At 45.6% G+C, this 9,810-nt stretch overlaps 2 protein-coding genes across 2 annotated transcripts; both read left to right on the forward strand.

Annotated features, from left to right (window-relative positions):
- Positions 1-50: 50 nt before the first annotated feature.
- CSUI_002321 (uncharacterized protein) lies at positions 51-1,415 on the forward strand (the record flags this gene model as incomplete). The annotated part of the gene is made up of 1 exon (XM_068062523.1): positions 51-1,415. A coding segment is annotated over one exon (798 nt), but the record flags the coding sequence as incomplete, so codon positions are not given.
- A 1,603-nt stretch (positions 1,416-3,018) lies between these two features.
- Positions 3,019-9,808, forward strand: CSUI_002322 (heat shock protein 101; the record flags this gene model as incomplete). The annotated part of the gene is made up of 5 exons (XM_068062524.1): positions 3,019-3,895; positions 5,310-5,913; positions 7,275-7,491; positions 8,313-8,448; positions 9,501-9,808. Coding segments are annotated over exons 1-5 (1,569 nt in total), but the record flags the coding sequence as incomplete, so codon positions are not given.
- Positions 9,809-9,810: the final 2 nt, after the last annotated feature.

Genomic DNA, 9,810 nt, shown 5'->3' on the forward strand with positions numbered 1-9,810 from the left:
CTCTGTCTCAAGCCTTCTCTTCTTTCTCTCCTCTTGCGTCACCCCAAGCACATCAAGCTCACGGACGACTAAGGAGAGCTCCTCCCTCTTCTCCTCCTCCTTCTCTTCCGTCTCCCCGCGCCTCGCGCCTCAGACTAGGAAGGGCGCGAGGTGATCTTGTTCATTCTCACCGGCCTCCATCTTATCCGTCTCTTGCTCCCCTTCGTCCCTCTTCTCCTCCTCCTCCCTCTTCTTCTTTTTCTTCTCTCTCTCACCTCGCTCCTCCTCCCCCTGTCCCTCCTGCTCCTTCTCCCGCGCGCCTTCGTCCTTCTTTGCGTGGCTTTCAGCCTCTAAGACCACGGCGAGGAAACGGAAGAGGAAGACCCCCATTGCCTCGTCCACCCTTCTTGGCGCAAGAGACAGGTGGCGGTGAGACGGAGGGGCCATCGCGATACGAGCCTATGGCTTCCCCGCATCTCCCTGCGCTCGTCGCCTCCTATCCAGCTGATCCATCAGTTCGAGTTCCTCTGGCAAATCTTTTCACACTTCCGTTCCGAAATGTTCGGATGGTCAATTCGAGTGTACTTTCATTGCAGAGAGTCCCATCGGAAGGGATCGTCTCCCAGGCTACTGTCCATTCCACAGTCCCTTTAAGGAGACATCCAATAAGCGAGAGAGGTATACCAGTGTTGTCTCCCGATGAAAGGCTTCTTCTCTCAGCGTCTGAAGGCACTATGAGTCGTTTCTTTGATCGAGCTGTCCCGGCCGTCATGGTGCATCCTCCTTCTCCTTCTTCTCCCCCTTCTTCGCCTTCTCGGTCTTTCTTGGACGACGGTCTTGTTCTCCCTTTTTCAGAGGAGAATACCTGAACGTCCGCTTGCTGGGAAAGGTTCTTTCGACGGGAGAAGAAGATGAAGAATGAAGGAATGGGTGGAGACAGCTCACCTCTGGATTCTTATAGAGACAGTGAGGAGGTCCAAGATATGTGGGTGATACAAAAGGACAGAAGTTTTGAAGTCGAAGGGGAAAAATCAGGAGAAGAAGAAGTGCTGTGACTATTTAAACTGGGGGATCTTCACCCGTTAGTCTTCGTTGTCTTGGAAAAGCCTTTCCATGCTACACGTGATCTTGTTGTCTCCCTCGTTCACGCTGCAGCAAAAAGTGTAATGAAGGTGATTTGCCTCCTGAAAATAAAGTTCGCTATCGACATATATTTATACATACACGCATGTTCATACGTGTATACGTACATCTATACCCATATATATCCATACGTATATGCATATTTATACTTTTTGTGAATGCATGCACATGTGTGTGCGTGGATATGCTGGGTCATTTTTCTCGATGAAGAGGTCAGACTCAGACGAGAGAAAGTTCTCTTTTGATCTTTTCGTTTATGGTGAAACTTTGAGAGATGAGACCTCTCAGTCGGTGATTGCATGCCTCCCTGTGTGTCATGCTTCGTATGTACGTAGAGAAGAAACCCTCCGTGCTATATACGAAGAGGAGAAAGCCTCCGTGCTTTAAATGTGTTTGTACCTCCATACTTGGGAGTGAAAAGGATTTTCCTTCCTTGGCTTCATGAAAGGAGATACATGACTAGGAAACCGAGAGAAGAGTAGAGATTGAATGGAGACAAGTGCGAAACGAAGTAAAGGCGATTGCATGCAGTTTCTCGGGTCACTCCGACAAGGCTAGGTCTGTTATGTACTGACTCCAGAAGAGGTAGTCGTATTGTAGGATAGACATCCTTAAGTTTCATAGGACTCTCAACTTGATGTCTGTAGGTAGTACAGTGAGTGTACAACCCAAGGCAATACACAGCACGGGCAACGCTTTCCCAACGGCAAAGTAGAGTCACCTGAGTACCCATCGCTCTCGATAGAGAGAAAGGTAGAGAGAAAGAAGAAACGAAGGTTCGAGAGTCCCCAGAAGATTCCTTTCGACACGCTCTTACGCGAAAAGTATATTACGCATCATACTTCACTAGACACCTACACACGCATAAGAGCTGAAACCGAGGTCACACCACTGACAATGCGTCTATCTATCTATCTATCTATAGAGCTGTATCTTTCTCTTTTCTTCAAGGCCAAAGGGATTCGGGACCGGTGCAGGTTAGGTAAGTTGCTTTAGAGTGATGTATCACTGTTGCTTTCTATTGATGGAGTAGCTGTTGCTATGGAGCTTAAGCAGAAGGACAAGGCTGATACCAGGGAGAGACCTAGTAGAAGGGGCCGCGCTGTACCGATATGCATGCGCCCCGGTTTGGCCAGAGGACATCCGCCAAACAGCATGATGTTACTGAGTATCCTATCAGAACGTCACGTCGATGTATATGCCACTATGGCTCTTGTACGTAGTCACGCGGGGGTGTATGTACACACGAAGGGCGATGATGCCGTTCGGAGGAAGATGGCGCTTTCTTGACAAGAAAAGTGGTCACGAAGCCGAATGTACGTGTCACCTCCACTCAAGCCGTACAAGCTTCTTACTACTACCTTGCTCCCTATCCCCACTAGGCTTCTTTCTTGTGGTTAAATTCGGTGGAAGTTCTATTTCAGTTCACAGCTGTAGTCACCACTACACACTCCTACCTCATCTATTGCCTGTTGCTACTAGAACTGTTGCTTGTCCGGTATGCGCTTCTTTCCCGGCCACCTACTTCTTGTACACTACGACAGCTAGCTGCTGGGAGTGCGGAGTGGTGTGTTGCAAAGAACAACATCGAATCTGCTTGCTAATTTCTTGCGTCGTTCACTTCTCCTTCTTTCCAGCTTCTCTCAAACATCTTTCTTTCTTCAAAGAACCTGCGCCAGTGTGTGTGTTGCAAACAGAGTAAATCTCATGTGAGTTTCCGTTGCTAGAGTCATCGTAGCTGGAAGAGGAGCCGGCCGACTGAGCGCTGTGTAGTGATGCGTTGCGCCGGTGTGCCATAGAGCGAATCAAGCGGTGTATGTACACTCGGGGGGAGACGGCAACGTTTGGAAAGGAGGTTTCTCCTCGCGTGTCGTGAGAAGAGTGGGATTTCGCGGACGCATAACAGGGTTATGATCACTAGTACTTTACATTCGTTTGAAAATCTCGCAATTCAGTCAAGAGAGGCGTCTTCTACCTCATCCTGCTCTTTCTTAGGGGTTCCTCTCCGTACACAGACAATCCACCCGTCAAGCAGTCGCTGCTTACTCAGCAGTTCCTGCTCTTCCATCTGTCTCCATCATCCGAACCACCAACCTTCTCTCTTGATCGAATCGTTCCTTCTCTTTTTCTTTTCATCCCCCGCAATTGTTTTCGAACGACACACATTCTTCTCACACTCCTCGTTCCTCTATATCTTTCTTCCTAGCATTCTCCTTCCCTAGGAATCTTCCGCGTCAGCTCCTCTCCTTCTGCCTTCCTTTTTGAATCGCTTTGCTCTCTCTTTGATCACGTGAACTTCACTGCCTTTTCCTTTTTTCTTTACCCTCTTTCACGCTTTTACCACAGTCGCTTCCTCTTCTCTTTGGGCAGCGTCTTTCCGATTCCTCTCTCCTTTCCTTTCTGACACTCCAGTCATCGCTTCGCTGCCTTCTTTCTTCTTCTTCCTCTTCAGTCACCAAGTCTAACAACATGGATCCAGACGCATGGACGACGTTAGTTAAGAAAGCCTTTTTAGCAGGGCAAGAGTTATGTAGAGAACGAGGGGGGTCTCAGCTCGATCCTCTACATATTCTCAAGGCTTTACTTCAAGATAAGCAGAGCTTTGCTTATCAAGTTCTTTCTCAGTGTTCTGGCGACTTCTCTCAATTCCAAGATGACGTCCAGAGGAGTATTATGAAATTCCCTAAGCAAAGCCCACCCCCCGACTTCCCTTCTCCTAATCATGCTCTGTTAGACGTGTTCAGACATGCTAAGGAAATACAAAAGAGCCAAAGTAAGTCTTCGAAAGAGAAGAAGAAGAAGGAAAGGAGAGAGATAATGATGGGGATGGAAAGAAAGAAAACCCATTGAGGCAATGGTAGATACATAGATAGATCGATAGAAAAAGTAGACGCAAGTGGGTGAGGATAGAAAGATAGATAGATAGATACGAGGCTAAAGATAGGCAGGTAAATACTTTGTATCTAGTGTGTAATGGAGAGGTAGATAGAGCGAATTGGAGAGTGTGCCCACTCACGTGCCTTGGAGTGTATGTACAGTGCGGTCTCCCTAGTCCACAGTTGAGTTGATGGGCTCTATCACTTAAGAGACACTCGATTCTCCGTATGCGGCCCGACGGATGTGCTTTGGCTTCCTTCTTGTTTCTATGCGGAAGTAGGCAGTCGTCTTTCCAGCGTGTTCGTGTCTTCCTCTTCGTTGTCCCCTTACATGTTTCACTAGCTGGCTAGCTACCTGCCTATACAAGAAAGATCTCATCCACACCAATTCATTTTATTTTGATGGAGGTGAAGGGAAAGCAATCTCTCCGATTCCCCCTGCTAGGAAATCCTGAGAGGCGCCAAAGAGTCAGTGCTTACCTTACTTGCACGCTTGAACCTAGATAAAACAAAGCGAGGATCTCTTTATCGCCTTCTCCCTCCATGTTGATACAAGACAGACGTCAGTCTCTCTACACGAGCTCATTCCCTGGTCTTCAGTGACCGTCGTCACTTGGGAGTTGTAACTGTATAGAGCCATCAGTATGTACATGTCTATATAGCATAGACAGATAGATAGACAGGTAGATTTACGCAAATCCACTGATCAGCGTGTATGTTGTCTATGTCCCTCTTTATCTCTCGATCTATATCCCATATGTGTCGACATGTATAAGCGGGGGGGGTGCATGAGTATCATGTGGATCTATCGTTGTGCGAACATAGACGGACATTGCTGTTGTGCTTTTTGGTAGGAGGGACCATGCAACACACGTGGCGATCATTATGAGCTCTCTTCCCTTTACTCCGTCTACCTATCTCTCTCTTCTTTTCTATCCGATATCTCTCACGACAGACCGCCCTTATCTCTCTCAGTCTCACTGTATGTGTCTTGCATTATCTCGCCGTCCCTCCCCACCATTCTCTATCTCCCTCTTTTCACTCTTGTCCTCTATCCTTTTTTCTCTCATTTCCTGTCTTTCTCACCCTCTTTGTTTCTTCCTCTTTTTCGCCCCCCAAGGTCCTTCTTTTCATCTACTTTCTCTCATCCTTCTATCCCTCTCCTGTGTGGCTTCTCACATCTTTTCTCTCCCTCTCTCTCTCCCTCTCCCCTCTTCACACTGTCTCATGAAGATACATCATCATCATCATCCTTCCTCCCCCCCCCATCCCTGCCGAGACGTCTTTCGCTCTCTGTTGTTCTGCATGCAGATGACACACACGTGTCAGCGGATTCTTTCTTTCGCGCTTTAGTCCAAGATAAAACTATTAAGCGACTTCTCTCCGAGAGCGGCTTCAATTTGAAGCAAGTAGAAGACGTTTCGCAATCCATCCGGGGCAGTAAGACCGTAAATACAGCAGATGACGATACGCACTTCGATGCTCTTAAGAAGTATGGGATCGACTTCACAGAATTAGCCGAGAAAGGCAAACTAGATCCTGTAATAGGAAGAGAAGACGAAATCCGTCGGGTGATCCGAATCTTATGTAGAAGAACGAAGAATAATCCTGTCCTCATAGGGGAGCCGGGTGTGGGAAAGAGTGCTATCGTGGAAGGCCTGGCTCGGCGGATTGTCGAGAAGGATATCCCGACACATCTCCAGTGCCGGCTTGTATCTCTTGACGTGGGAGCTCTGATCAGTGGAGCGAAGTATAGGGGGGAATTTGAGGAGAGACTTAAGGCAGTTCTCCAAGAGATCAAAGAAGCGGAAGGAGGGATCATTCTCTTTATCGACGAGATTCACGTCATCTTAGGTGCTGGCAAAACAGAAGGAGCTCTCGATGCCGCTAATCTTCTCAAACCCATGCTAGCTAGGTAAGAGGGAAAGGTAGGAAAGAGACAGACAAGATGGAGAGCTATATATAGAGAGAGGTAAGTTGATACAGAGATAGAAGAGAGTATCCTACGAGACAATAAGAGGACATCGTAAGGAAGAAGAAGAAGATAGGATAAAAGGAGAAGAAGAAGAAAATGAGCTCTGGTCAGTGGGACCAGCCAAGTATAGGGGTGACTTCGAGGGATGACTTACGGCTGTTCTCCAAGAAACGAGTAGATCTGGGGTGGCTGGCTGATCCAAGAGATGTCTTGTCTCTAAAGGGATCAAGAGAAAGGTTTCTCGCTCAGTCATTAAGATAGTCTATCTAATCTTACCTCGCCCTCTTCTTCTTGGATACGGGGTGCAGAGGTTTTCCTCTTCTTCACTTATATGGTCTTATCATAAACTTCAGTCGTGGCTATTGTCACTCGAGAAAGAGATATGAATGAAGGGAGAGACGACAGTAGTATAGGAATAATAAGAATAATAGGGCTGGCGGCAGGGGTAGTGAAGGAGTGGCTGGAAAGAAGATCTACATGTTCATCTGTAAAGACTGTCTATGGACAGATGAACTAAAGATAGATTAAAGATATGTAGATAGATAGATAGACAGATTCAAGATAGATAGACAGATTCAAGATAGATAGATATATGGGTAGAGATGTATTATCTTATCTCTATTATGCAGTGTGTAGACATATGGAGAGAGGCCGGCCGCCTCAGTTGATGGGTGTCCAGTGTAGGAGATCTCGTGTATATCTCTCCATCGGCCTATGGATGTACATATATATGTATATGCACCTCTAGACAGTACGTATATCCACACACATACATGCATATACAGACAGACGAGGTGTGTTTCCATGTATTTGGTAGGAGTGCAACATACATACGTCTTCATATTTACATAAGAGTTTTACCCTATGCGGAGAGAGTTGGGAGTGAGCTTCCCCCTTCTCTTCTCATCTTTCTTCATGTGGTGTATCTCAGCTCCTACCAGACAGATCTAGAGATTTCTTGTGTACAGCAGATCCTTTTCTCCCTGCTTCTCATTTTTAGAGCAGAGCTGTGATATCAGTAATAAGCTCACTCGACTTCAATTGACCAGCTGTACATACACCTCACACTCACTTCTTCGTAGAGCGCCTAGACTGGAGTCGACGCCTGTCTTCTTCTTTATCTCATGAAACCTTCTTTTTCCATGAAACCTTTTTGGTCTCTCCGCGTTTCGTTCTTACCTTTTCTTTCTTCCTCATTCTTCTTTTCATCTGCCTCTCCTTCTTCTCTGTCTCTTCCTCCTTTTTCTCCTTTCCTCTCTCTCTCGTTTTTGCTTTCTCGCTCTCCCTATTCTTCTTGACAGAGGAGAGTTGAGGTGCATAGGAGCGACCACGTTAGATGAGTATAGGAAATACGTTGAGAAAGATGCGGCTTTTGAGAGGAGATTCCAGCAAGTGCATGTACATGAACCTTCAGTCCAGGCCACCATCTCGATTCTTAGAGGTCTAAAGGATCGATACGCGGCTCACCACGGTGTACGTATTCTCGATACTGCCCTTGTTGAAGCGGCACAGCTAGCTGTAAGTAACAAGCAGTAGCTTCCTTTCTTTTCCTTCTTAATTTTCTTAAGTTCTTTTTGGTCCCTTCTTTTCGTCTTCATCCTTCGTTCTTTCTCTCGGATATCTCTGTCTTAGGCTTGCCTGTCGTGCAGTGTTAGGGATAGACGCCATTCTAGTGGATGTGTGGAGTAGCCTTCACTCTAGACTGCATGCATACACCCTCACCACATCCATATCCACTCCCCCATTTCACCTCATGCATAGACATTCATATATATATATATATGTATATACATATATATGCATACATACACATATACAGGTAATAAGCCTACACACTTGTCTTCCGCCTTCAGAGCGTGTATTTCTTCTAGCTGCCTAAGATAGAAATGGAGAAAGGTAGACGTGGGCTGTACTGGATCTCCTCTATCAAAGACCATCATTCATGCGGGGAAGGACGAAGGAAGAAGAAGAGGGAGAAGAGAGAAAGGCTTTATCCTATTGTAACAGGTTTCTGTCTATTCGAGTAGACAGCATGGTATAGATTGCTTTACCCCTCTCCTACTGGTATGATCATTCCCCTCTCTATCTCTCTCTCGATGGATGAATGAATGAACTGACTTCAAGCACGTCGATGCTCTCCTCGAGGGGATTGAAGAGAAGTCGACTCTTGCCTGTCTCTCTTACTTTTGTCTGTCTCTCTTTCTCTTGCCTTTCGTACTCTCTCGCAATTTCTCTTTCCTCTCTCTCGTGCTTTCTTTCCCTTGTTCCTTCTTTCTTTCTTTCATTCTTTCTTATCTCTTCTCTTTCTTTCTCGTACTTCTTTCTTTCTTTCTTTTAAGGATCGTTACATAACAACGCGATTCCTTCCAGACAAGGCGATCGATCTAATGGACGAAGCCTGCGCCATAGCGCGAGTTCAAGTAGACAGTAAACCTGAGGTGTTAGATGTCTTAGAACGACAGAAATTCCAACTAGGTGAGAGGCCGGGCGGGGGGGGGGTGTGAAGTCACTACACTCAGAAGAAGAGAATGAAGAAGAAGAAGAAGAAAGAAGAAAAGGACAGAAAGAAAATGAAGGGGAAGAAGGAGAGGAAAAAACACGGCTGAGTGAAGAGAGGACAGATATGCTGATCATAGTGATGTGGGGAAGAAAGAAAGAAAGAGACAGGAGATGGGTATAAGATAAGGATGGAGAAAGAAAGGAAGGAAAGAGGGCCGATTGAAGAAGCTTCATTTCTTCATCGTCTCTCCTGTTTTTTTTCTTTTCTCTTTGGTCCTTATCTAGTGGAAGGTGTAACTAGGTCGAAATAGATGTGTCTCTATCTTTCTCTCTTGTCTTCTTTCCTCTCCTCCGTTTCTCTATGTCTCTCTCCAAAGTCCTTTCTGTCTGTAGTTATCTCATTACTGCTGCTCTCTACACACGTCACCCTGCCTCTCTTCTTGTCTCAAACGCCCCTTCTACTTAAGGCTATCTTCACACCTCTCTCTTCACTATTTCTCTTCTCTCTGTGATTCTCTATCTATCTACCTACCTACAGCTATCTATCTATCTTTAATCTCTCTATCAATCTATCTATGATCTACCCATCCAGGTATGTATGCATCTATCTATCTATCGATCGATCTACCTATCTACATTCAGCTACTGTCTATATACCTATCAGTGTAGGGGGACGAGTACTACTTCTATGTATCTATACATACTCATTTAACTATATCTATAGTTTCATTGTTCCGTCTGGGTAAGATGATGTGTATCGATCCGTCTGTGTATTAAAACAGAGAGATAGAGAGGTGCACCGGTCTCTTTATCTATCCCTTTTTTTCTGTCCATGTATATTATCTATCTCTATTGCTCTATAGACCTATCTATCTATCTATCTATCTTTAATCTATCTATCTTTAATCTATCTTCAATCTATCTATCTCTATCTTCTATCGGTTATTTTTGCATGATCCTCAGTCGGACCGCCACTCTTTTTTCTTCCCTTTCTCTTCTTTCCCATCTCCCTCTTTCTGTTGATGTAGAGGTGGAGATTGTAGCACTGGAGAAGGAGAAAGATCCAGCGTCCCAGAAGCGTCTCCTTGAAGTGAAGCAGACTCTTTCAGGGATAGAAGATAATCTGAAGCCTCTTTATCTTCAATACAACTTAGAAAAGGCACGCATAGACGAGTTGAGAAGTCTAGCTAAGAAGCAAGATGAACTAAAGGCCAAGATTGAGAGAGCTCAGAGAATGGGGGATCTAGACTTAGTCGCGGAGCTGCGATACGATGCTCTACCGGGTGTAAAGACACGCTATAAGAAACTTCAAGAAGAACAAGAGGAGTACGAAAGAAC

This window comes from Cystoisospora suis (genome assembly GCF_002600585.1).
Source record: "Cystoisospora suis strain Wien I chromosome Unknown contig_981, whole genome shotgun sequence".
NCBI classification, from domain to species: domain Eukaryota; phylum Apicomplexa; class Conoidasida; order Eucoccidiorida; family Sarcocystidae; genus Cystoisospora; species Cystoisospora suis.